General features: G+C 35.8%; 1 protein-coding gene across 4 annotated transcripts in view; it reads right to left on the minus strand.

The window, feature by feature from the left end:
* Positions 1-10835: 10835 nt before the first annotated feature.
* The window catches only part of LOC134793585 (protein qui-1), a 203275-nt gene continuing 187784 nt past the window's right edge, over positions 10836-26326 (minus strand). For 3 of the 4 annotated variants that reach the window (XM_063765198.1, XM_063765197.1, XM_063765201.1), the window contains 13 exons: positions 24205-24376; positions 23755-23873; positions 23076-23336; positions 21143-21313; positions 19868-20062; positions 19097-19295; positions 18767-18904; positions 16392-16478; positions 15834-15978; positions 14940-15012; positions 13624-13728; positions 12650-12725; positions 10836-11677 (listed from right to left, as the gene is read on the minus strand). In XM_063765198.1, coding sequence (XP_063621268.1) covers positions 11652-11677; positions 12650-12725; positions 13624-13728; positions 14940-15012; positions 15834-15978; positions 16392-16478; positions 18767-18904; positions 19097-19295; positions 19868-20062; positions 21143-21313; positions 23076-23336; positions 23755-23873; positions 24205-24376 — 1767 coding nt within the window. In that variant the 3' untranslated portion in view covers positions 10836-11651. The remainder of the gene's footprint in view (positions 11678-12649; positions 12726-13623; positions 13729-14939; positions 15013-15833; positions 15979-16391; positions 16479-18766; positions 18905-19096; positions 19296-19867; positions 20063-21142; positions 21314-23075; positions 23337-23754; positions 23874-24204; positions 24377-26326) is intronic. The other variant, XM_063765199.1, reaches the window with a different exon arrangement.

Here is a 26326-nt window from a genome sequence, read left to right on the forward strand (position 1 = left end):
TTAGGAATGTTTATTTCAACTACTTGATTACATTCACTTGTTTAATACTCTAGACGCTTAAACTCAACATCCATTTACTTTATTACTCTAGACACTTAAACTCAACATTCGTTTACACATCAATTAATTAACTTAGCTAGCTAGCAAGCCTAGGCAACCTAGGTTACCCACAGCCGTGAGCACGTCACTCCGAATAAGCTACCTATTTCCACGAACGCTCCAAACAGAATGCACGAGTTTGATCAACTCCCGACCAAGAACCGTTGCCAATATGGCGGGAAAATAGAGCCTCGCGATTGGTGGACGACATCGCGTGATATCGATGACGTCAACCAATCGTTGAACGATATTATTCGCCCGCCAAGACATCAACCAATCACGTTATAGCGATGTTGCCAGAAATAAACCATAAATGTTACTAGTGTAAACCATAAATAATTAACTAAATAAGACTATTGAAAATAAATAATTGGTAAATTGATTAACGTTAAAAATAACGTAACCTAACACGTAGGTGTTGGAATTGGCAGCGTAAGCAGAATTGATTTTAATAACTTGCTGCCTCTGCCGCCAAGTCAAAGACGAAGTATGTATATGGTTGCTTATGGCAATTTTATTATTTGAGAAACTAAGAAAAATGGCTTACAGTTTATTAGAAACAGTGTTGTGGCATATTTTAAATGAATGTAACTACAAACTCGTCAACACTGTGGAAATTATACTTATTTACTCCATGCATAAAGCAACGATGTATGTGAAACATGATATCAACATGAAAGACTATGTAAACTTATGTGACGAAAACGACAGTCAGACGGATACAAGGCGAAAAAATCAAAGATACATGAAAATATACGGGTAGTAAAAATACACGACTCGTGTAAAACATACGCGTGATAATGATATAGGTACGTGTTGGTTATATTTTGGGTGTAGTTTACTTTTAGTTTTTTCTATAAATAAAACTTGGGTTTCGTGGATTTTTTATTTTATTTATTTCATTGCATGTTTGAGAAAAGCACTATACATACCACGGCGGGAAATGGGGTTGCCCGCGCTCAGACCTATCCATCCTCGCTTCGCTCGGCCGTCTATATGTCTTCGGCCGGCAACCCCTTTCGTCCCGGCCTCTGTAGTAATGTACTATTTAATTATAAATCGCATATAAACATTGAAAAGATTCAGTAAAAAGTATGTAGGTATTTGAAGAATTCCAGTCAAATAATCGTTCGTTGGAATTACACGATTCAACGGAGCCACGCCGTTTTGTTGCCTAAATACTGTTTAGTTTTAAGATTATAAAATACATTTATGTATGTTAGTCTGTAAGGTATTTGCAATATGGGTCTTGTTGCCTGATTTAAATTTCTAAATAAATTACTAGTCAATCAAACGCTGATACTTAATGTTAACGATGTCGAAAATCTATTAAAACCCTATAATCCTCTGGCCAAACTCATCGTAATCTCCCATCAATGTCATCCTCCACGTGTCAGCTTGACACGAGTGGGCGCCACGAGAGATCCGAAATCAAAATCACAAAGACAAATATAGATTGGAATGTTTTTGCTGTCCATACGCAATTTAACTAGGCAACCTATTTGCAAGGTGACCAAGGTGTCAATGTGAATATTATCTAGTGTTAGACCAAGAAAAGTCTGCAACGATTTTGCTATGGCACACGCAGTGCAAGTGTTATTTTAAACGTGTAATTATAACGTATAAATAATACTTGCACTGCGTATTGCGCTCCACTCACTATCAGTATAATGTCATTATTTTGACATTACTTCAAAAATATTAAAAATGTTTAATAACTTCATTATCGTCCATCATTCTTTTCTGTCATTTCTGATTCCATCATTCTAATCAATTCACTGTCAGTATTCATGTCATTTCTAGTATCATTACTTTGGCATAACTCCAATACTGACGGAAATTATTAATTAAAATAAACTTCATTACTTGCCGTCATTCCTTCGTTACAATCCCTACACTATCACTAAAAACGTCATTCCATCAAAGTAATGTCAGTATTCATGATAGTGTCAGGGCCGTATATGCTATCAAAATCTTTGCAGACCTTTCTTAATGGTCTAAACTCTATCATTTCTTTCTTATCACAAATAAATACCTAACAGATGAGGGTATAATTATATTTCTATTAACGTATCTCCTACTATTAACTAACTAAATATGCATTATTAAAACTATTTCAGAAACCACTGCCTTTAAAAATTCAGTCAAATATTCTTTAGCTATAAATAAATGGCAACCTACAATTTAGTCCATTCAAACCTATGCACTCGGGACATATTCGGGCTCATAATTACACCTATATTTTGATGTCCGTTTAAAACAATTAGCGTAGAAAAGATAGAACCACCATTCCTCGTCACAAAATCTACGACCAATAAAAAACAAAAACTGTAACCCGTTTTTATTGCTCCTATGCTTTTTATGCCCTATCATTATTTTTACGAGCCATAATCCAGCTTCGATGTTTCATTAAGAAAACTTCAACCATAGCGCAATAAAAATATTCATGGCTCTCATCTGTTCCATTTACTCTCTTATTACTATTCTATGAAGAATAGTATCCAGAAGAATAATCCCATAAAAGTGTGACCAAATATGATACAAAATAATTTAACTCGAGAATATTTTAGAGCTTTTCTTTTGAAGATCCTTACAAGCAGCATTGAAGATAATAAATTATTACGATGCTGCTTGTAAGGATATTATATACCGGGGGCCGATTTTTGAATTTCGATCGCTCGATTTCGTGTTTTTCCTTTAACAATATCTCCACTACTAGGCATTTAAATTCTACTAATAGTTTTCTAATTGATATCGCTCGTATTTATAAAAATAGAATTTGGGTTTTTACACAGATTTTCGAGTGACGAAATCGAGCGCTCGAAATTAAAAAAGTGGGGGTTTTTTCATCGATACCTATTATTACTAATATATTATGATCGCGTATTTGTGAACTGTCGTTGATAAGTCATGCGGCACTTGACTGTCCAAGTAACATTGCCATTGCCACTTTCCTTAAGTCATTGAATTTGAACTTTGTATCATAAGTAGGTATGTTGTGGACACTCGTCGTTGGACGGTTTTGTGCCCAGTTTTTGTTACCGCTTATAAAATATATACCTAAGTCATATTATAGTCATAATTAAAAAAAATCGGGCAAGTGCGAGTCGGACTCGCGCACGAAGGGTTCCGTACCATATAAAAAATAAAAACAAAAAAAAAAGCAAAAAAAAAACGGTCACCCATCCAAGTACTGACCACTCCCGACGTTGCTTAACTTTGGTCAAAAATCACGTTTGTTGTATGGGAGCCCCATTTAAATCTTTATTTTATTCTGTTTTTAGTATTTGTTGTTATAGCGGCAACAGAAATACATCATCTGTGAAAATTTCAACTGTCTAGCTATCACGGTTCGTGAGATACAGCCTGGTGACAGACGGACGGACGGACGGACGGACGGACAGCGAAGTCTTAGTAATAGGGTCCCGTTTTACCCTTTGGGTACGGAACCCTAAAAAGCAATAGTTAGAAGTTAAGAGCCAACGGGAGTGGTCATTTCTCCATACAAACGTGTTCCTCGTTTTCCTCCGTGGTTTTTGAAGCTAGAGCAATGATTTTTTCAACACAGATTAATATTGTCAATATCTGTGTCGGACCGTTTTGCTTTTTTTGATATTTTTGTGTTTTAAGGCGCTAGAGCCCTTCAAAAATGGCTTAATTGACTATGCCGCAATGAGAGGCGTGGCATTCAAAACTGATATCAATTAGCCAAAAAAGCAAAACGGGCCAACACAGATAATTTCATAATCATTTAGATTTCCAAATTTGGTTACGATTGGTTAAGTTTTGGAGGAGGAAAGAGAGGAGTACAAAACCTCGATTTTTGAGATTTTTACGCAGGATTTTTCGCCTTGTCCTTATCGCACTACTTTTAGGTGCCGCTTCCGTTAGCGAGACGGGTATATTTACCTAAAATATTTAAAACTCAGCTCCTGTTTCGTCTTAATTTACAAACATTTAATAAAAAAGTTCCTTACAAAACGGCGCCTCATTTGGGGGCATAAGTCGAAGATTACTTTTAAAGGCAAAGTGTAAAATAAATGTTGAAGTATAGGATGAAGGCGTCTAATGAGCCTTTGAGCAATCAGATGTGACGAGCCGCAGCATCCTTCGGAGTGTTGAGCACGTTCATCCGGCAGATAATTGTAGATACCGCGGCCGATTCTGATTTACCAGTTTGTTATGAATGAATGAATGAATGAAATTTATTTAGCTCGCACTTATAGGATACACAGCGAGCCGTGTTAAGGTCGTATCATAACAAAGTCGGAACTATACCACATTATTCGAATCGGCCGTACAGCTTTTTCTATTTGCATAACAGTTTTCTCTCGTATTTGATGTAAACCTTATTATAATGTAAGCTCTATGTATTATTTTTAATAATTGGTCTGCTGGTGTCTAATAATAGTGATCCGTATTAATACACAGGAAGGACCTGAATAACCCTTTAAGTAAAAAATCTGGAGGCTGATTTTATTTTATAACAATTCGATAGGGCTTTAAAATTTGTTAAATTTAAGTATTATTATTAGGCACTTCATTCGCACCAAAAATTACAAGACGACTTTTCGTTGCAAGAACCAGTAAGCGTAACCCGCTAATGCAGCATTTATCGGTGTGCATGAGGTGCCTAATGGCTCAAGTTCGTATCAAAACAAAAAAAAATACAATAAAAACGAATTGGCCTCCTGATGTCTCCTAAGTAACAGATAGAAAGTTTACGCGAAAACTAGGTTATCAAATACTGTTGGCAACTCATTTTAAACAACACGCCGGTTGTTGTTACAATTGTTATCTTATCTCGAATTTCATAACTTACTATTTTCCTGGAACAAATATTTTTATTTCATTTGTAGTTTTTTGTAATAATAGGCTACTAAAGTTCTACAACATTCGATTGATAAGCATGAGTTAAACTCGAAACATGCTATTATTTATTTTTGGAATATAGGTAGGTAATTAACAGACATAGGAATCCGCGGGGCAAATTGTGAATTAAGACTTTATGTTTGTGCACTTATGGTACTAATTAATAATTAAAAAAACAAAGTTTAGGCTGTTTTAAAACGGTTAGGCAATTAAAAACTAATTTAACTATTTTGTTGTAATTAGTACCATAAGTGCACAATCATAAAGTCTTAATTCATAATTTGCCCCGCGGATTCCTATGTCTGGTAATTAAATATGGGAATCTTATCTATGGTTAGGTATTCAGGTTTCTGGCCACCCTGTGTTGGTATTAAAACCTATAATTTCATCTCAACCATTACGTATTTCGGTGTTATCATTTAATTGTAGGGCTGATTTAAAAGATTAAAACAAACATTTTATTGAATAAGTATGTATAATTTTTTTTCATAATTTTGTTGATGTTCTACTATTAACACGAGCACTTATTTTACTTAAAATTCTTTCGTTCTTTGGAGCAAACCTCCAATATTGCCTCGTCTTGGCATTTCCAAATACCCAAAACGTCGCAGAAAACGCGAACTGATAAAGAGAGGCAATATTAGATGCCACGTATATGCCTTGTATAACGGCCGGGGCACTCACTTGCCTTTGTTGAAGCATAATGTGAACGATCCTGTATATGTCCATGAATAATAATTGAATAGAAAACACATATATCAACCACACCATTACAATAGTTATTCTTCGATTATTTCTAACCCTTACATTTGTTTTTAAGACTGCGCGTAAACTGATATACAGAAGAACAGCGTTGGCAAATAAAATAGGCCACTTTATGAATACATAATACACGAGTTGCACTTCCATGTACGAATTCTTGAAAACAAATATTGCAAAGTTGAATATAAACGCCGACAAAATGGGTACTCCCCAGCCTAGTAAAATAGTTTTCCAAATACTGCCCTCGTGAGTATGAAATACTTTAACCATGCTTTCATACATCTGCTTACTAAACATCGTCATCCAAATGACGAATGACATTTCTGTGTACATAAATATATACGACATTGTCATCTGACGAAGCAAATAAAAATCTTCGTCGTCTATCGCCATGAGTCCAAAAACATTGCGCACATTGTTGAAATATCTCAAAAGGACGTAGATAAATCGAGCTATAGTAAACTGAATCAGAACTTGGTTCTTGCGTGACTCTCTCCATTCCGGAAAGAGTAGGGCAGTCAGGAACAAAAGCGCTAGGGCAGTGGCGGATAATCCAATCCCCAGACTACTGGCCACTAGTGTTACAACGGTGACAACGGTTGTTTCATTCTCTGGAGCATATATGACTTGCCCTTGTTCTAAATCCCACACACTCAAGTTCCCGAAAAATACGTCTGCATTGTTCAGCTCACTCGGTAACGCCACTTCAATATTTTCCTGGTCACTGTGTCGTAGGACAAATTTTCTTTTTTTCATATATTTCTGCCAGTCTTGTTAGGTGTTTATGTTTATAATTATTCACTGATTACGTGTAATATGTCGTTATGTTTGTCCAATATAACAATTGAATAATGATTGTTCGTGTTCCTGAACAGTAATAACACATTTTATGAACTGATGTGTTTTTGACGTTCATCGCTATAATTTTATATAAAAAGCAATTGGTTGATAGCTGTATTAATTTATCATGTAGTGATAAGATTAGCTATTTCATTAGGAGGGGTATACTTGTGTTAAAGGTTGATAATAGGTACGAGCGATTTTTGATAGTAGGTACGAGCATTTATCAATTAGTAGTCATTGTTATCTTAACTATAGACTAGACATAAGTAGTAGTAGTAGGTATATCGTGATCTATGGAAATCTAAGATATCTAATAGAGTCGAATCGGCCAAAATACACCTAAAATAATAGAAGTAGAAATTCAAGATGACGGTAGTTTTATTGACCACTTTTGTATATCCCTTCGAGTGGCATTGTCCTCCTCGAGGTCTCTACGGTAAGTGGCGGTGGCCGCGAGACGGACAGACATAACAAGCCGGTTGAATGGCGCAGCCATTTTGGAAAAATATACGTCAAGTGGCGGGGCCTCAACGGGTGATCATCGCGAATTTGGCGCGTGTTAGAAATATGACCGTTTCCCAAAAAAAATCTATGAATGATATATACAAACTATATATCACTGAATTCAGCATAAAATGGGTTATTTGATTGTATACCAATGAATTCTATTCTATTTATGTGAATTATGCTAGACTTGTTCTAATCTCATATTACCAATTTTTTTCTACTTTCATGTAAAAATACGTATAGTTACGAAATAAAACAATTGATTGTAGAAAAAGCAGTCTTTATGACAAAACAATACATTTAACACGATTCACACAGTTTATTTCACTTTTTATCAGTGCGATTACGTTTGAATGTTCGCGGCTCGACGACGGTCGGCGCGTAATGGGCGAGGTGGGGCAGGAACATCACGTCATTTCTAACAAACTTTGTTTTACGCGGGAATTCGACCGTTAGGGAATACCATCCTTGTTTATTGACGAATGCATCTTGCAAGAGTGAGCAAGCAAGGCATAGTTTTCACGGTTTTATTTTAGGCGCGAAATGCAGCGTCGCACAGAGGCCGCGAGACGGTCTCTGCCAATTACGGGCTTGTTATGACCGAACCTTCTCGCGGCCTCTGCCACGCCGAGGCATATTTAAAAAAATGGCCGCGCCATTTGTCCTACCGTTCAACCGGAGGTGCTGCCACCCGAAGGGATATTGCTGTAGGTATTATTAAATGAAAATGCATTTTAGAAACACAGAGAATATATTTTCAGATATAACACCACGACAGGTCAAAAATAAAATTCATATAGGAGGAATAAGAAACAATAAATATATATTTTTTTACATACAAATAGTCAACAAGGTGAAAGTGTCAAACGATCTTTATATTTATTACATTATTGCGTAGGGCACATGAGAGATTTATCTTGCAAATAAAAATTTCTTTTTAAAATGTTACCGCTGCCATGTTGACGTCGATTTCTTCATTAATATGTGTTATTTTATTAGGTTCACTTGATTTGATACAATAAACAAGACCGAAGTGATCCCATAAGTGTTCCGTGGAAGTTTTGTACGACACACTAAAAATAATTTACTACAATAGGTACATGACATGTATGATACACATGGTACAGTCAGCATCGATAGTAGCGGATGAAACAACGCATCAAAAGTATCTGCTACCCCGGAATACTTTTCCAAATACATATATTTAGATTCATCACTACAGTTCGCGATTAAGTAAACGTATCTTTCACAATCTAAATGTTCTTCTACATTACACGAATATCTTTTTTTGTTAAGCTATTACACTATTAGATAATTATTGCGATACAGCGAGGAAATGCCGCCAGCATCCTTGGTACAATGCCTCAAGGGCCTAGCTATTTTAGATTAAACACATTCACTGTCCCCGACGCACATGTGCGTTCACCGTCATACAAGTTTGTTCCTAGGCCACGCCCCTAGCCTGGCAGTGAATGCGTTAAGCTGGTTATTAATTTCGCTTAGTAGTACCACTGTCATATATCTTGTATTGTAAATAAATGATAATTATTAGATAATTAATATTAGATTTGATGCTGACTGTACATCAGAATAGAATAGAATAGAAACATATTTATTGTATATCTTTTTGTTACAAATTATGTCCGCTTAGCGGGTGTGCTGGACATCAGAAGGTTTTTGAAACTTTTATAATCAAATCAAATTAACGTGCGTTAGCAGCAATCCTACAATTTGTATTGATTTGCACATTTATGAAGAATTCAGTTCTTAAAGTAGAAAGTCTAAGTTTTGTTCCTACAAATAAGTGCAACTACTTATAAGATATTATTGCATTTTCTAATTAACTGTAGAAATACTATTAACCACTACACATTTATGTAAATGCAACTAACTCTATTATTAATTTATTCTAATGTAAAGATTCACTGTCAAAGATTTGTCACAAGTTACGACCAGATCCAGAAGGAAGTACATAATTAATTTTCATGTTTTTTTTTGACAGTATCTAATTATTTCATTAAAACACCCTCATGACAAACTTTGTTAAAGGGTATAGCCGGGTAAGCATTTAATATTTGAAAAAAATATATGTTAAACATTATTAAATTTTACATGAAATATGTAAATTTGATAACTGTCGCAATTTCGCACGTATTTTTTTTATTTTTCTGAAAATTTTCAACTCAATTTTTTACTATTTTTTTAAGAGATAATTCATTTTTTTTAATCAGAAAGCGACCTTAATTGTATCTACAACATACCCAAATTACAAAGAAATCGGATTAGTACTTTGGCTGTAATAAAATAAAAATGTTTTTTCTTTTTTTTAATTTTTTTTAAAACCTGAAGCATTTGAGGCTTAATTTTTTGTGAAAGCACTACATATATATAGGTTAATAATCCAGTAAAAGAAAGAAATTAATTTTTTCGCTAAGGGCAGTTTGGCCATGCTTACCCGGCTATACCCTTTCCAGTCAGGTTTTATAAAAAGCATGAATAAAGCACTAAGAGCTGACACGTATATCTACCAACCAACTATTGGTACTCAACATTCGTCTGACGTGTAGACTACAATTTTCAGACCATTTGCTAGATATATTTAAATATCAGCCATCCTAGCTCAGAGTTTTGTCGCAGGCAAATTAAATGATCTGAAAGTTACGAGCGCCCGTTGTACAATCCCTCCTATAGGTACATTATCTTTATGTGTTCTTAGTCTGGTCTATGTTTAAACAAAAGCCTGGAATAAGTTACTGTAATTTCAATAACGTGACCCTTTAAAAGGAGCTGTGTTAAAAAAACTGTTACGCTTATTCTGAACTCTACGTTCATCGTAATTTTCCGTCAGAGTAGGGAATAAATTATTACCAATATTACTGTTGGTAAAATAAGATATTGGAAACTTTTACGTAAACTCCTTGCGTCACTGGGCAGTGATGACGCAAATCCGACTTGAATTTCTAGCATTAACATCTCAAATTGTATTTAGGTCTACTCGCCAGTATTGATATTTAGTGTAGTACAAGCATGGCACTAATTCTAAAAGATGTAGCTATAGCTGCAGGGGCATGTAAAAAGCACTGTAAGACGAGTAAGCTAGCATTCAGAGCTCCAGATAAGTGGATATTTTCTTCTTACTTTTAGCATACACTTTAAATATATCTATTGTATGTTGAATATAATGTGTACTTATGTAGAAGTCTTTATAAGGGATCACAGCTTGGAAAACACTAGTTCTACATTGATCGAGGAAATTATGGCACTTATGTTTGGATACGAATAAAGTTCCATTTTTTTAATGAAATTAACAGGTAAGTAGTTAAATAAAATTTAGTCAAATTATTCACACATTAAGCTAATGACATTGCTATAATTTCCTTCGATCAAGGATCGTTTAATTGAAGGGTACAATCTTTATTCTAAAAAGCTAATTTTTAATTACAACAATATCTTAACATATGGCTTTGAGTAGGTACCTATGTGTAATTGTGTATAGGTTTGTTGTAAAAAAAAAAACAGTAATACCAACAATACTATGCATCTTAGTATTTCTATTTTCATTTAACAATATTAATTGCTTTTATACGTGAAAAGTTATATTATAAGTAGGTATTACAAAATTTTCTAAATGTTCGATAAGTTATTTCCACATCACTAAAATGATATAATTTTTACGTTACATTTCAAAAACAGAAAATATCACAACGTGAAATGAATTCTACCCTTAAAAGACACGAATACGCAACACACTGCGTTCGGTTTTAATATAGAATATTATGTTAATTTTACGTTACTTATTTTAATATGGACCAGTTTCTCATTAAGATTTGGAATTAATAAGCATTATTACTTTACCATTAATACAAATGACGTCAAGAATCTAAGATATTTATTGAGAATTGAGATTTCCCACATGAGATTGCGATTGCGTGTTAGTCATCTAGCAAATTAAAATAATTAAAAAAAGGTATATTTTGGCTACGATGATCACTTGATGAAAAACAAAACATTTTGTAGCATCTAATGCTATAAATTGGCATCAGCAAATTAGAGCATTGAATATGTTTTACTATAGCTACCTTGTTTTACTCTTTTCTCACTCTTTTTAGTAAAAGTGTATATACAAAACAGGCATAGCAGTAAAGTCACATACGTGTGTTTATAATTCGATGTACAATAGAAACTGGTCCAGAAATAATAGAAGCTACACCTAGAAGATCACATTGCAAGAGGCAGGAGTTCTACATACTAAATAGTACTTATCTATGTTTATCAAGTTATCATTTCGATAACGCTAAATAGTGACGTGTAATAAACAAACATACTTTAATCACCACATAATAATGTAAAAACAATAATTTGCTTAAAATATGTTAAAACACAATATTTTTGTATAGGAGACCAGCTCTTTTAAATAAGTAAGCTATAAAAATATTTTCTAACAAATCGGTAAAGTAACATAAACGGTAACGTAACGTAATTTTTGTGCTAAAGATGACTAGAAGGTAGGTATAAGCCTGTGCACCTCTTCTTCATTCCACCATGTGCTCTGTGGGAATATTCTCTGGTTAGTTTGTGGCTTTCCGGTAATTAACTAGGAACATAACACTGTTATTAAAAAAACATAAATAAATATAATTAAAAAATAAATTGGGAAATGTATTGTTTGTCACAAAAATACGAGTAAAATCAATGTTATTTAGTTCAGAGATTTGTGGCGTTAGTTGCAGTAACATGCGTATTCTGATTTTAATAACAGGTTAGGAATTAGATCTACATTAGTTATGTATGGATATGGATCTAATCTGTCAGTGTCAAGTGACATTTCTTCAACCAAAAACGTCACTTTTGTCACTGGCAGATCAGATCCAGATCTAATTCTTAACCAAGGGGCTGTCCATAAATTACGTCATCGATTTTTGACGACTTTTGACCCCCCCCCCCCCCCCTATAATCATCCAACAATCATGCTTAAATGACCCCATTTCCTCCTACTTCATGCTACCGTCATCCGATGTCCAGACCCCCCCCCCTAATTTGAAATGACGTAATTTATGAATAGCCCCCAATATTAAAATCAGAAAAGCCTGTAAGTAAAAACCTATTTGGCTAACAATGACTGATACCTACAAGATGATGCAGGTAAAACAAATGGTGCGAAGTAAGTTAGGCGCATACCTACATCTTTTTTTAAATATTATAAGGTGGTGGTACTAGTGCTCGACATCGACACCCTGCTGTCACCTCTATTGACAATGACTTAAGTTTCAAGATGACATGTACTGGGACCGCGTCGAGCACCAGTACCACCACCTTAATGATGAGCCAAATTGTGTTGCGCCAAAGTCTAGGAATGTTATTAAAAATTAAAGCCATGCAACTAACAAAAAAAGCAAATGCAAATAATAAAAAAATCTTTTTCATTTAATTTAAGTACCCATATTTTTCAACTACATATAAGTTTCACGGCTGCTAGATATTTAACGTTGCTGCTAGATAAGCCACTTTTACTAAGGGATGAAGCTCAAAATCACGAAATAAAAATTGTCTGATTTCTACGACTAACCTTGTTCTTCAACAGGCGTGTGTTCTTCGTCGGAAGAGTCTAACCTCTCTATCAGGGAGCTCTGTTTTGATAATGACTGCAACAATCATTCAATCATTGAATTAAGTATTTACTTACCTTCGACCTTACGAGTAATAAAACCAAGAACGGTATATCGGTTTGCAAAATACTCAATGACGTAATTAAACGTTCATCATTCTTAAAAAAAAAAACACCAAACTGAATATAGAACCTCGTCCTTCTATGAAATTGAAGTCGGTTAAAAATGAAAATTATCAAGAGACGCTAGCTAATCTTATCAGCTTACAAAAGTCAGAATACTGCAAGGAGCTTGTAATCCTCAAAGGACACTAAGATTCTGTTGGAAGAGTAGAAAGTTAACTCTGGCGCGTGTAATGAAAAATTAATTAACTTAAAATATTAGCGCGAAAATACAACTGAGTCCAGGAATAGGTAAAGTTCATAGTTTTTATCAAACTGCAAAGTGAAAAAGACATAAGTGAAATATTGGTCTATTAATAAATGTAAAGCCCAGTTGGTGTTATTGTAATTTCTAGAGTTTTTCACCATTATTTTCATTAATTGTGTAAATCGCCCTGCTGGCGTTTGCTGGATTAATTTGGTTTGTCAAAGTGCATCTTGCCTCGAGGGAATGTCTTGTGGTACAGTTTGTAAAATAAGTGCACGACCGAGTAACTATAAATTTGTCGGTATTATATTAACATATAATAATAATTATATATAATTAAGTGGCGTTTTTAAGTTTTGCTTTGGTATTCCTTGATATTATGAACTGTTTGCTTAGGTATTTTTCTGGAACTTCTAGGACTTTTCGGCATGGCGCCAAGAATAACTTCGTGACGTTCTTTTATCTATGAGGAAAACTTCAACCACTCGTTGATGTAATTAAAGTTTTACTGAGTGTAGATTAGATACATTCTAGATTAGATTAACAAATAATATAAGGTAGGTACCTTGTTCGAGCGCCGCCGCGGCGGGGACACCTTGTTCCAGAGTGCCTCGAGTTGGTCGAAGTGCTGCGACTGTGCAATCGCCGCCTCCTCGGGCCCCAGGCTTACCTATAATTCAGAATTATGGCTAAAGCGTGTTCCTACAAAGAGGTTCAAACTTGCAACCGTTAGTGTGTCTATCGGTTTATCCGTCAATATTTTCTTTTACATAAAGTAGTGCCACAACTCTTTAATAATTTTATCATCATTGTAATTAATAAAGCAAATATATTTTTTAATAAATATTGCGAGACAAGTCTAAAAACTGACGAATATTAAAAACTATTTGAGTTTCGCGGCGCATAAGAAGTAAGACAAGTAGTGGAGTTTACGAGAGATTCATACAGGGTGTCCCATAAGTGACACGTCACAGTGACACTGGAGGTAGACCAGGCCAAGTGGACCCAAACCAACTTAAAACTACCCCAGTAAAAGTAGCACGGTTTTTGAGTTAATGCCAAATTAAGGTTTTTCATGAATTTTGGCCGTTTTTAACATTTTTAGTGCCAGTGTGCACTCGGAAAGGTCTCGAAGTTAGTTTTTTTTTATATGTACGGCATCATGAATAGTTAATTAAGATAACAAAATAGGTATTTTATCGATAAACAATGTAAAATGCAAAAAAGTACTGGTTTTTTCTTTTAAGCATTCGGCAAATACTGAATAGTCTTTTTATTTCTGTATCCAGAGTTACATAAATCTTAACATCGTTAATCGTTATTTTTACTAAGTAGCACCGGATTGCAGATTTCCTAGTTTTAACTTATTTTTTACGAGGCTTTCGAAAGATGATAATAATTCCTATTTTATTGCAGGAAGGTACATGTCTTATACCATTTTTGAATCTGCATAACATGCTCAATAGCTTGACGTTATTTGCTCATTACTTTACTAGTATTTTTTTTTCACGACAGGTGGTCAAAGTCGAAATTAATGTTTCGCTGTGAATTTAATTCAAGATTAAACCAGTACTTTTTTGAATTTTACTTTGTTTATCGATAAAATACCTATTCTGTTATCTTAATTAACTATTCATGATGCCGTACACATAAAAACAACTAACTTCGAGACCTTTCCGAGTGCACACTGGTACTAACAATGTTAAAAACGGTCAAAATTCATGAAAAACCTTAATTTGGCAATAACTCGAAAACCGTGCCACTTTTACTGGGGTCATGTTAAGTTGGTTTGGGTCCTCTTGGCCTGGTCTACCTCCAGTGTCACTGTGACGTGTCACTTATGTGACACCCTGTATAATTAATATTTTATTAAATGTTTACCTGTGAGCCCAAGTCTTTGTTTTTCGCTTCTTGTATTTTTGAGATTTCCTCCATGGAAGCGGATACGGAAAACCTAAAAATGAGTAAGTCAATTTAAAATTATTCCAGATAATTTTAAGCAAATGACTATAAAGGAAATCTCGGCATTTTAACAGCATCCAACAAAGTATTCAATATAATATTTAGTTGTCAATTTAAAGTAATAGTAAAGATTCATTCATCATCTTCCTCGCGTTATCCCGGCATTTTGCCACGGCTCATGGAAGCCTGGGGTCCGCTTGGCAACTAATCCCGAGAATTGGCGTAGGCACTAGTTTTTACGAAAGCGACTGCCATCTGACCTTTCAACCCAGAGGGTAAACTAGGGTTAATAGTAAAGATTCATTACAATGTGTAAATAATTAAAATGTTAATAAATGTTCAATTACAAAATTTTATAATTAAACAGCGCACTTTATATTTTATTGCTGAAACATACATAAAATAATCCACAATCTTATCAACTTTTCTTTTATCTCTTGTTACGAGTAAAACTAATTGCAACAAAAATAATCAAACCTTTGTTCAAAAACAAAACTTATCTTAATTATTAGGTTTACTGTGTATTAAATTTTAGTGTTGCAATCTCTGATTCTGATATACTTAATGTTAATTAGGTTTTTACGTTATCGTAAATTAGAGGAGATAAATTGATATAGTAAAAGTAAAACAGATGATAACAATATTTGGTGCCGAATTTGCACCAAATAATGAAAAAATTTAGGTGATCAAAGGTAGTCCAAGGTTAATGTTAACAATTGTATATTCACATGCAATTTTAGACTTAAAATCTTTTAAAATAGTAAATTTCCGCCCAAGAAAAGAATTCTTGTACAAAAATTAAAGTTAACTCGCCTTCGTTTGAGTCGCTCGTCTACTTGCGCCATCATGGCCGCCGACGTGAGGTGACCATACTTTTTCTGCCACGTGTAGGTGTCTAAAGACACCTCTTTCTTGAGCAGTCTTCTCATCGGCCGCTTTGGAGCCAAAGGTCTTAATTCTGTATAAACAAAGATGGTGTAAACAAACCAAATTAGCAAGGCATTCAGTATATTTAACAATAAGCTTCTGATTAGACCGAAAGCTTCGGCTGTTTATATTTAAAACACTTTTAATTTAGAGAGCTTAAGTAGGTATGTTTAGTTGTTACAATTTCAAGAGATCCCTTACATGTAAATTGCTACCCTCATCGTTTATTTGTATGACCGAATAGACCAAACATATGTGTCATAATTTTATTGCACTTGGGTTGCTTGTTAGAGATAACCGGCACGTAAATATGTAGGTGGTTATATGTGTTCAAAATATATTTTCAATGATTAGTTTTATGCTTTTTCTCACGCATTTCTTGCCAAAAAATTTAAGTATATGGTATGATATATTACTGCAGGAGATAAAAAAAGGCTTTCATACCATCGTTATTCTTTGTTGGGGCTGCATACGTTGGGATCTTCACGTACGTTGCCGGTGTGTTATGTAGACAAATTATTGGGAGACAACCTGTTGAAGTCACATCCATGTTATTAACATCTCCAGTGTAGCAATCGGTAATACCTGATAAATTTTTGAAAAGTTGTTTTTTATAATAAACAGGTATTGCCTGGATAAATCAAATTAAAACACGCTAAAGAGAAATATCACTGACAACGCAAGTCTAACACTTAAGACTGCCAGTGATCCCAGTGTATAATGAATAATTAAGTTTGTTTTGTGGAGAAATTGTACTTATTTAGACAAGAACACAAAACAACTCTTAACTAAGTAAGTACTTCAGAGTTTAGCCGAAGAAATTTTATAGGTATCTTCTCACGAGGCATTATCTTGAGTTCCCGTCAATTTCGAAAAAAAAAAAACCGAATTTAAACTGTTGTGAAGTGAGTCTAAACCAATGACCTTGTCTAAACCGTAAAATTATTCAAAACAAATAAACATTTTTAGGTGCAATAGGCCTGTTGACAGTAACAAAGAATCATGGAAATAATGGTTTCAAAGAATGGCCCAATCTCAGTATAAACTGAAGGATTATTAATACATATATTCAATAAAATAAAAGTGCAAAATTCTCCAATCCGCCATTATTACTGAAACGCCAATCAGAAGCGTTCTAAGCAGTGACGACATCAATCCATAACATATTTCTTAGAGAAACATAGACAACCTCATTGGCCGAAATCCATACGTCCTCACCAAAGAGTTTGAAGGTGCAAAAAAAAATATTATTTCGCCACTAAACATTTATTAGGTCCAAAAAATATTATTACACGATATAATAGATAGGTATCTATTTGTTATTATCTAACTAAAATGCTAAATAACCCCCATTCGCACGGGAGCTTTTTCAACGCGCGTTAAAAAAGCGCTTGAATCTGTCTGCACTCTAAATTCGATTTAACGACCAAGGCTTAAAATCGAAAATCCAACAACGCTTGATAAAAAGCGCCACCGCTGTCGTGTGAATACATACATGGTTATCCATTTGTGTCATTCAAACGCTTTTTTAACGCGCGTTGAAAAAGCTCCCGTGCGAATGGGGTAATACGATATTTCACCAACAAACTTTTTTAATTATTTGGCCGAATGGAACTATCATTGCCATGTTGGCTGTCGTAACTAGAAAAAATTAAAAATGAAAAAGTAAAACCGGCGCTCGGTGATTATCACTCAAAATTTACATGTAAGTATCTAAATTATTCATCTTAAATTGCAACCGTGTGAGAGTTTTTGTGTAAAATGAGTTATTGTGATAAATTTTTGTAATGTATATATTATCATCCCTAATCGTAATATATGGTGCTGAATTAACAATATTATTATTATTATTTGTTTGTCCTTTCCATATCTCGGGACCATGGGGTCCCGGACCTTTAGGAGGCATGCGTGGGGCCGAAGCCAACAGCGCAGAGGCCCTTTAAGACAGTTTACTCTAAAAGCAAGGGATACACATGGCGGATACCATACCATACCATCCATTATTATTATTATTTCGTTTTAGACAGGCAGCTGATGCTGGTGCGTCTAAATCATATATCATTCGTCAATATCATTCGGATTCAAGGAAAATTCGTAACTGTAAGTATGTAAACAATGTCTACCACCCTACCACCAACTTATTGATGACGTCACAAATGGCGTGCGAGGCGTTTTCGCGCGAGGTTTAAACTAGCTATAATAAAATGCAATTATTTATGTTAAATCTTATGAGTATAGCTGAAATATTGTGTTTTTAAGAACCAATACAAGTGTACCGACAATAATAAAAGGGATTTCAAAATTTGTCATCAGGCCTATTATCTTCACTATAAAACAGTATTCTAATAATATGTATTCTGTAATATGTCTAATATAAAATAAATAAAAATAAATAAATAAATATTAGGAGACATCTTACACAGATCAAACCTAGCCCCAAACTAAGCAAAGCTTGTACTATGGGTACTAGGCGACGATATACATACTTGTATAGATAAATACATACTTATATACATAGAAAACAACCATGACTCAGGAACAAATATTAGTGTTCATCACACAAATAAATGCCCTTACTGGGATTCGAACCCAGGACCATCGGCTTAGCAGACAGGGTCACTATCCACTAGACCAGACCGGTCGTCAATATGTAGTATAATAAGCAAAAACTAGAATCAACGGTCCAATATGCCTTCTATAGTTCTATAGAGCTCAAGCTACGAGTAAAATGCCGATTTATGAAATAAGGATAGTTTGATTTTTGAATGCGGCTGCAAGTTGTTATAAAATAGTGTAAGATAAAAGTCCAGTATAAATACCTCTGTCTAGAAGGTGTATGACGATACGAGAGCAATCGCTTGTGATCTGCAATCCAAGGACAGGAACGTGCAGAGCGAGGGACGTGAGAGCGAGCCCGCGCTTTGTCTCCCAGATTATCAACGTTTTATCTTCAGCACCTTACAAGCAAAACAAATAGATATTAGAGTATTAGAAGTAAGTAGATCCCAACATGCTTTGGTAAAATGTCCTACTGTATTATTTTCTGTTCATAATTCTAAAAGTATACAAATTACGAAAATAAAACAGCAATACAAATACATAAACTCTAACCACTAGAGCTCTGAAATAAGGAGAAAAACAATACTCACTAGAAACAGCGATAGACCCATCTCCAGTGACCTTGACGCACGTGACTTTCCCCAAATGTCCGGACAGCAGGTGCAGGTCGGAGCCAGTGTTCATGTCCCACACGATGAGGTTGCAGTCCCACGAGCCGGACACGACTTGTGTCTTGTTCGTGATGGCAACTGCTACGCAGGTCACGATGTCAGAGTGACCGACTAGGACCTAAACAAGAAAAACTTTTTAGTAAGTATAAAGAAGGATAAAATACGTTGAAAAGAATTTACAATTTACTGTGCATTGAAATGACATGCCAGAAAAATATTTGTAAAAAAATATTTTTTTAGTAGATGAAAAATCACATGTTGACTTTCAGTTTTATATGAAACCCAAAAACTAGTACGACGATACTGGAATAACTAAGCGAGTTTTAAACCTCAGTACGCTAGCCGTATGAACTGTAAGTTACCTCTTATTTGAATAGGACAAGGTTAATATAAAATCGTTTGTCAAATAATTTGCAACATTCCTAATCTAAGCCGTTTGTATCTAACGGTTCAAATGTTACTAACTGAACGAACGCTGACCTCACCAAAGTGTTAAGTAGCTTCAAATGCTTCAATATGTACTAGCCGCAAGTCAGCTGGGAATCCTCTTTTAAAAGGGGGCCAGATCCCATCAGTATGTAAATAGACTGCTGCTAATGCCAAACCTACCTGTGGTAGTTTCACGCCATCCAGATGCAGACCGAATTGTAATCGCCAAACCGCACGCTGGCAAGCCCCAAATAAACCAACCTGCGAGAGTTTCCCGCCGTCCAGCTTCCACACTTTAAGGGACATATCCATGGAGCCGGTGACAACGTGTTGCAAGTCCGCGGTGACCGCGAAGCATGTGACGCGCTCAGCGTGGGAGACTGTGCGCCGTTCGTCGCTGCCCTCACCGCCCGTCAGCGCCCAAATGCGGACTGAGTTATCACCATCCGACAGCACCTGGTTAGGAAAAGATGTTTGTGTATTCCTAGGAAAGTCAATTCAATATATCGGCACTACTTTGAAAAAAAACTCGTATCTGATCTGTCAATCAAAAGAAAAATGTAGTATCTATGTACGTGGTGCATACAGAGTTACTGCCTTTCAACTTTGAGTATCAGTGTGAGATGCGAGATTTTTCAAAGTAGTGCCGATATCTAGATTAAAAAAAACCGAGAAGCGTGAAGAAGCGTGTTGGAATTGGAACACTCTACCGCCGGGAACCTTCATACCATTAGGAAAAAAAAACGGAATATATACATATATACGTGTAGTAGGTAGGTCTACAAGCTACCTAAATAATTACATTTTAAGATGAGCTCGGAGTCTGCAAATTATTATCGCCACACATTCTTGGCAAGTGAAACACCTTTTACAATTACTTTCGTTATCTTGAGAACCAACTAACTATCGGTGTCCCTCATGTTTGGCATCAATCACAAAAAAGACAAGTCAAAAGTTATAAAAGCCAAGTTGGATTCAATGACAAAACTCCTGGGCAACGTTTCGCTGGTTAAGTGGTATTACGTGTTTGCCAATGAAAGTTTTGATTTAGTTTCCCATTTATGGGTCGGCTAATCGGCGTTATTACTTTCTAATCCATCGAAAATAATGTAGGTCGTTTCGTACCGTACTACATATAGTGAAAGGGTTCACGAGGGTTGCGGTTGAAGTATTTTGAAGATTACCAATTAATTTACTTAGTGCTTATACTATTAAAACTGAAAGGCCTTTTTAATTTAATAAATAATAATAGTAAATAAATAAATATTATTAGACATTCTTACACAAATTGACTAAGCCCCACAATGAGCTCAAGATGGCTTGTATTGTGGGTACACGTGCAGACAGCGTTAAATAGAATATATAATACATAGAAAATACCCATGACTCAGGAACAAGTACCTGTGCTCATCACACAATTAAATATGCCCTTACCGGGATTCGAACCCGGTACCATCGGCTTCATAGGCAGCAGGGTCACTACCCACTAGGCCAGACCGGACAACAACACCATCAGACAATGTAATCAATACTTACAGCAAACTTCATATTGAGAGTGACTTCAAGACTCGCCGAGGGTCCTGTGGTGGAATGTAGGACGATACCGGAGTCCACGAGCCACACGTGCACGTTCCGCGCCCGGTCGCCCGACATCGCGCGCCGGTTGTCCGACATCATCAGTAAGGATTGCAGAGCGGCTGAGTGACCCTACGAAACACATTTTAAATTGTTTTTTACAGTACATATGGTGCTACTTTCCCGCACTAGTGCGGGAAAGAGCACTTTCCGTGCGTGTCGAAAGTTTAAAGGGCCATATTTACTGTAAAACGTTGTACGATACACGTGCGAATAGGTAATTCGCAATACGTGTCGAATTTCCTCTTTTCCGCACTTGTATCGTAAATAACTATTTTTGTTGATGTTCGCGTCGGAAATAAATTTCCGATACAATATAGAGTTTTAGTACCTACCGTACTAATACATTAAATTTTGAAACTTGTGTACCTTTTATAGGTCTCGTATGCATAAAATTTTGTTTAAGAGTAGGTACCTACTTGACCTTCGATCTTATTTAGCTATGGCCCTCGCTCGTGCTTATGTACTGGTGCGAGTGACATGTTTTATAAGGGATCAAATTACGATTAAATGTAAATATGTATGCCGCTCCAAATGAGCTATTTGGAGGGTGCAATATTTCATCAAACAAGTTGATATAGTAGTATACCCTATAATGGACACGGAACCAGTAATGGGACAAAAAAACACAATTCCTCTAAAATAAGTATATAAAAGTAGTTTATAAACACTGGATATATTTTTATCATAAATAAGAGTCCTAGAGCTGATTATGTTTGAATTTTTATTAAATTCGGTTATTTTTTAAGAAATGTGCGTCAACCCAAAAGTTGTCGTGCCACTGAAAAAAAATATCACTAAAAATTCTTAACAACTTCGCTAAGAGAGGTGAGTTAATTTATTAAATTTTAATTAATTAATACTTGATGAAAACTAGAATGTGTTTTGTTAATTGCATTTACCATGAGATAAGGTATACAACACACTATGTTGTGACTCCACAGATGTAAAAAAATAGTGGTATTTGGCCCAATCCCATTATAGGAGCTGTAAAACTGCATACCTCCTATGATGGGACAATTTAAGTTTTAAACAATACAGAAGTAAAATGTAGTTACGAAATATGTCAACCAGGAGGTATTCTCGGACTTAGGATAAATTAATATCGTTTTTCCAAACTTTTATTTAACTTGCCTTGTTAGTTAGTGTGGGTCAAATCTTGGTAGCTGAATTTGACCCACTTTTCGATTTCCGATTCAGTTGAAATTTTGTGTAAGTACGTAATTAAGTATGCAAATCGGATGATAATGCAATATTATGATAACATGGACTTGATCTGATGATGGAGACAGGAGGTGGCCATGGGAACTTTATCGCAATAAACCCTAACTAATTGTGTTTGGGTATATTAGAATTGTCTCGATAAGTCTAATACAATAATAATTGGCTGTGGAAAGAAAAATACATTCAGCGATAAAAGCTTAAGTATACCAAAAATTGATTTATTTGCCATAACTTATTCCCCATTTCAATATTTTATACTGATAGAGCAATGTCCATTATAGGGGGCCCATTACTGGATCCACGTCCATTACCGGGGGCCCATTACTGGAGCTTTGGTGTCCATGACTGGAGAAAAAAAGCATAGTTTTAATTTGTCAATTATGTGGAAACTCATTGCAGTATCTTTGATACAACACGCCTAAAACATGAAAGGCGGATAGGACTTTCATCTTTTAACATGCTAAGCGGAAGACCATTTACATGTACAAGGGAAATATCATAAATACTCCAAATTTCCTCTTAAATGTCCCATGACTGGTGCTGTTACTAACGATTTCGAGCTCAAACGGAAAAATTATTAATTAGTAGAGAGAATTATAAAAAAAAATACCTTATAGGTCAACGTAGGGGAGTTGTCCGCCAGCTGCCAAACGACGACAGTCCTGTCTTCAGACCCGCTCAGCACCAGCAGGTTGTTGAGCGAGAACGTGACACAAGTCACGTGGCCCATGTGCCCGTTGAGCGTGGCCTGCAGCCGGTGGGTGGAGAGCTGCCAGACGCGCACGAGGCCCCGCGCACACCCGCTCGCTGCCAGTTGTCCGTCTCGGGACACCTCGAGGCAGCTGATCGGTATCAACTCACTTTGTTCTGCCTAGTAAGGTAAAGTAGTCGAGTACACTATCTATAGGTTATTGATAGGTAGCATTTAATTCAGTTCGTGTGCCGAAAAAATGCAACATTCTTCAAATCAGGTTACTCGGTCAGCCCAAATTAGGCGTGGTCAGTGTGGCGGAAATACTGCTGACAGTTAATTTAGTGCTTCAGACATATAACGGACTTAAAAGCATTGAAAGCATCTGGCGACGTAGCATGTCTGTGAGGGTAGGTCTGTTTATAATCACATTTAAATTGTACATCATTTCGCGATACATTATTTTAGGAGAAGAGCTATAATTTAATGTCGTACTAAATCATGAAGATGCAATTTTAGTAGTAAATAAACTAGTTACAACGAGCTTCACAGGCAGACTTGTTACTTGTTTAAAGTGCAATATACATATAAAACTTACTTGTAATAAGCTGATGTTAGTTTTTGATTTTGTCTGTCGTCGTTTCAGTTGTTTCGTAGGGCGGAAATTTGTTAAATTATCTTCTGTATGAAATGAGTATATTGTCACTCTGTTTCCACCTGCAAATAAAGCAAGGTATGTGTTATCGATTTCCATAACATTTATTTAGTTATTTAAATCTGACATACGTATGTCGAAAACTTTACAAAAAAAACTGTAGGTACCTAATCTCATGGATTATTATTTGTAGTGCTGTATAGCGATTAAAAAAAAACATTAGTAGGCAAAAATGCATCTTTTCACTTTGGTTGTTATCGTGTTGTTATCTACATAAAGATGAAAGTGCAAGTAGTTTATTGAGATGATCGAATCCTGCACGCTATTTGTGCCACTCAATATCAGTGTAAAGATAGCACTTTTGTTAGCCGGCTTGTCGTCATAATGTCTCACCAGCAGCCAATAGGAAGTGATCCCTGTCCGCAACCGCCAGCGCCGACAGATCATGTGCTACGGCGATAGTGCGCAGAAGTTGCGCCGTGTGTAAACTGTACACGTAGATGCGCTGGTCTGAGCAGCCCACCGCCGCGCGCGACGAGTCATGCGCCACGCAGAAACACTTTAACTGTTGTGGGAAAGGAACGAATATTACGATCACAGTAGGCTTTGCACAGCATCTAGTGCGCAAGATAGACACCGGTAATTTTTTTAACTGTAATGAATAATTTGAAAGGAACGGGTATTAGTCTGGCGCGTGAGATACTGTCGGGGGCAATCGTACTAAGTTTACTGAATATTAATTACATCATATATCACTACACCTTATAAAACAAAGTCCCCCGCCGCATCTGTCTGTTTGTGTGTATGTATTTTCGCAATAAACTCACTAACTAATGAACGGATTTTCATACTCTTTTCACCTATTAATAGAGTGGTTCTTGAGGAAGGTTTGGATGTATAATATGTTAAGGTTTTGTGTAACCCGTTCGAAGCAGGGGCGGGTCGCTCGTCTAAAATAATTGTCTATAAAAAAAAAACGTTTTCAATACTAACTGTTATTATTTATTGTACCTGTATTAGGACTATGCCCTAAAACAAAAAGAAAACACGTAAAACTTCACACGTACCCAATAGATGGATAGGTCTGTAAACGTGGGCAGTTAGCACGACGTTGCCAGTAATGCAATAAGGCAGAGCTCGAGAGCCACTTACAACGAATCAGCTGTATTTTATCTCCACTAGTCGAGAATAACTAAGGGCTAAAGCAATTTAGAGACCCTCAATTACCTCGCCCGGAGAAGTTGGAGCAAGATACGCGATACAGCCCTACAGCGGTTGATTGTTAGCCCTTTTAGCCACACTGAAGAGTTGAAGGGTTGGTTGAATTGATATACCCATTTGATTAAAGCCTTGGCCCGCAGGTAGTAGTCTTTTGAAATACGTTAGATTTACCTATTAAAACGAGATTGAAGAGAAGCTTTGATTGAAAAAACTATTTTTACTAAAAGTCGTGTTCGTAATTTATTAATTATAATCAGACATCGTAAATTTTATAGCATTTTTGGCGCAGCGGAGTGGTTTTAACGGAATTCGTATAGATAATTCCAACTGACATGGTAAATTAAGGTTAATATTAACGTAATTAACGCTAATTAATCATTAGGGTTAAAATCGTTTGTACTAATTCCCTTGACACCACTCCGCTGCACCGAAAATGATATAAAATTTACGGTGTGTGATGTGATTATAATACATATTACAGTCGACGTCATAGATATGTTTACACTTTTGCACCTTAGGGGCTATTCATAAATTACGTCATTTCAAATTAGGGGGGGGGGGGGTCTGGACATCGGATGACGGTAGCATGAAGTAGGAGGAAATGGGGTCATTTGATGCATGATTTTTGGATGATTATAGGGGGGGGGGGGGGTCCAAAATCGTCAAAAATCGATGACGTAATTTATGGACAGCCCCTTACTCCTTAGTAATAAGGCGAAAAATGTAAACATATTTTTGTCGTCGACTGTACATAATTATGATGACAAGCATGATGTCACAGAAATACTAGTGCGTGTAAATCGTTCTGAAAATGATATCATGTCATATTTTTAAGATCTTAATAACAATTACCGTAAAATGGGGTGAGAAGAAAGATTGCGAGGAGAGTCGGGTTATGAATGGGGAGGGAAGGGATGACAGGGGGGGTGAGATGGTTTTTAAAGGCTACTGCTACCTAAATGATGTATTACTATTACAAATGGAGCTATAGTAATATTCATAATAATAAAAAATAAATTCAAACACGTTTCAAAATCACCTTTTGTATGAAATCCCATCTCACCCCAACTACGAGGGACTACTGGGTGAGGAGGGATTTTGTGGTTATCGTTAAAGTTATGAAATGGAACTACATAAAAAACTAAAATATAAACGGCCGGAACATTTATTAATAAAATTAAGTTTGCATAAAATGTAAAAATAAAATGTTATCGAGGTTCGAATGTCAGTTTTGTCCCTACTCACCCCATTTTATGGTACTTCTGAAATAATTAAAATACCGCCAAAATACTGA

Source organism: Cydia splendana, chromosome 9 (genome assembly GCF_910591565.1).
Source record: "Cydia splendana chromosome 9, ilCydSple1.2, whole genome shotgun sequence".
Classification (NCBI taxonomy): Eukaryota; Metazoa; Arthropoda; class Insecta; order Lepidoptera; family Tortricidae; genus Cydia; species Cydia splendana.